The sequence below is a fragment of the Austrofundulus limnaeus genome, unplaced genomic scaffold (genome assembly GCF_001266775.1).
Source record: "Austrofundulus limnaeus strain Quisiro unplaced genomic scaffold, Austrofundulus_limnaeus-1.0 Scaffold52, whole genome shotgun sequence".
Classification (NCBI taxonomy): domain Eukaryota; kingdom Metazoa; phylum Chordata; class Actinopteri; order Cyprinodontiformes; family Rivulidae; genus Austrofundulus; species Austrofundulus limnaeus.
The window spans coordinates 2,053,660-2,055,026 of NW_013952454.1; the positions used below are offsets into that span (position 1 = coordinate 2,053,660).

General features: G+C 47.4%; 1 protein-coding gene across 1 annotated transcript in view; it reads right to left on the reverse strand.

Annotated features, from left to right (window-relative positions):
- plekhg4b (pleckstrin homology domain containing, family G (with RhoGef domain) member 4B) overlaps positions 1-1,367 on the reverse strand; it is a gene marked incomplete in the record, with an annotated part of 43,785 nt that overhangs the window by 2,444 nt on the left and 39,974 nt on the right. Inside the window, 3 exon segments of the mRNA XM_014008781.1 lie at positions 452-629; positions 699-869; positions 995-1,219. Coding sequence (XP_013864235.1) covers positions 452-629; positions 699-869; positions 995-1,219 — 574 coding nt within the window.

Consider the following 1,367-nt stretch of genomic DNA (forward strand, 5'->3'; position numbering starts at 1 on the left):
ACCTTTTATTTTATTTGATTTGTATTTTTTTTGTATGTGAATTTGTTTTGTTTTTAAATTAAAATGAATAAACTAAGAAAAAGGAGTGATGGTAGGACTGTTCTGCAGGTACTGTTTAAACTCACTGTGTTTCTATAAAAGACCTGTTTGAGCTATGGTATCTTTATTTTGAAGGGGAAAACATGGGTCAACATTGGCTCCAAACGAGCACTAATTATCCTCGGCTGCATGTGACCCACGTCCTGCAGGAGCTGCAGCTGAGGGTGTAATTACACCACCAGTGTGGATCCAATCAAAATCACTTAAATCTTTACACGCATGATGGTTTTCAATCCAAAACATCAGCTTCAGTGACCCAAAGCCCCTCCCCTTTCACTTCATCCCATGATTTGTGTTTTTTTTAATTTCTGTTAAAAATAAAACGCAGCTCAGTCTGTGTAATCCGACACACCTCTGTTCCTCAGRGCCTGCCGCCACAGGATCTTGCCGATAATAGCCGTCCACACGGCCTTGACCTCGGCAGAGCTGGCCTGGAGTATAAACGTGTCCTGGGACTTCCTGCGACGGAACCAGATCTCAAAGCGAAGGCCGCTGTCGCCGACGTTCTCCGTCATGCCGATCTCCGCCGTCTGCGCAGGAAGCGAGAGGTTAACCTCACCTCGCCGCACAAACGGAGGCGAAAAGGAGGAGGCTCTTACTTTGAAGGACTGTTTGTAGATATAAAAGTCGTATCCTCCTTCTATCTTCTTGGTCTTGCTGAAGAGGATAAGGTCTTCGAACAGGAAGACGTGGCGGAGGTACTTCCTGCGTCCGCACCAGACGATGAACTCGTCCTGGCAGCGCAGCTGACCCTGCTCCTTCAGGTTCACCTGGAGAGGAAACGCACACGTCAGAGAGAACAATGCAGCACAAAGATCACTCCCAGTTCACAAAAAGATTCAGTGACCTCGCTGTGACCCGGGGCTCGTACCTACAACTCTTGTTTCAAACTTACATCACAGCCTCGAATGGCGTCCATGGCCAGCAGGTCGTTGCCGTGGCGAAGCTGAAACTTGACCATCTCCTCTGCGGTTCGGAGGTCGCTCAGCTCCTGCTCCTGGGACTGACTGCACTCCTTTATCAGGTCTTTGAGCAGCAGAGCGTATTTACTCATCCTCTGAATGGGCTTCAGCAGGTAGGAGGCCAGGTCCATCTTGTCTTCCAGCTCCAATTGTTTATTCTGACGAGAAACAACGAGGACATTTTTTATGTCCTTATCTCAGTAAYCCAGGTAGAAAAATCAAAAAGAAAAAATAAGTAGGTCCTCTGGACGGGTTCTCCTTTAATGAACCGTTTCCTCTCTCCTCCAAGAGACTTCTTCAGTCTGA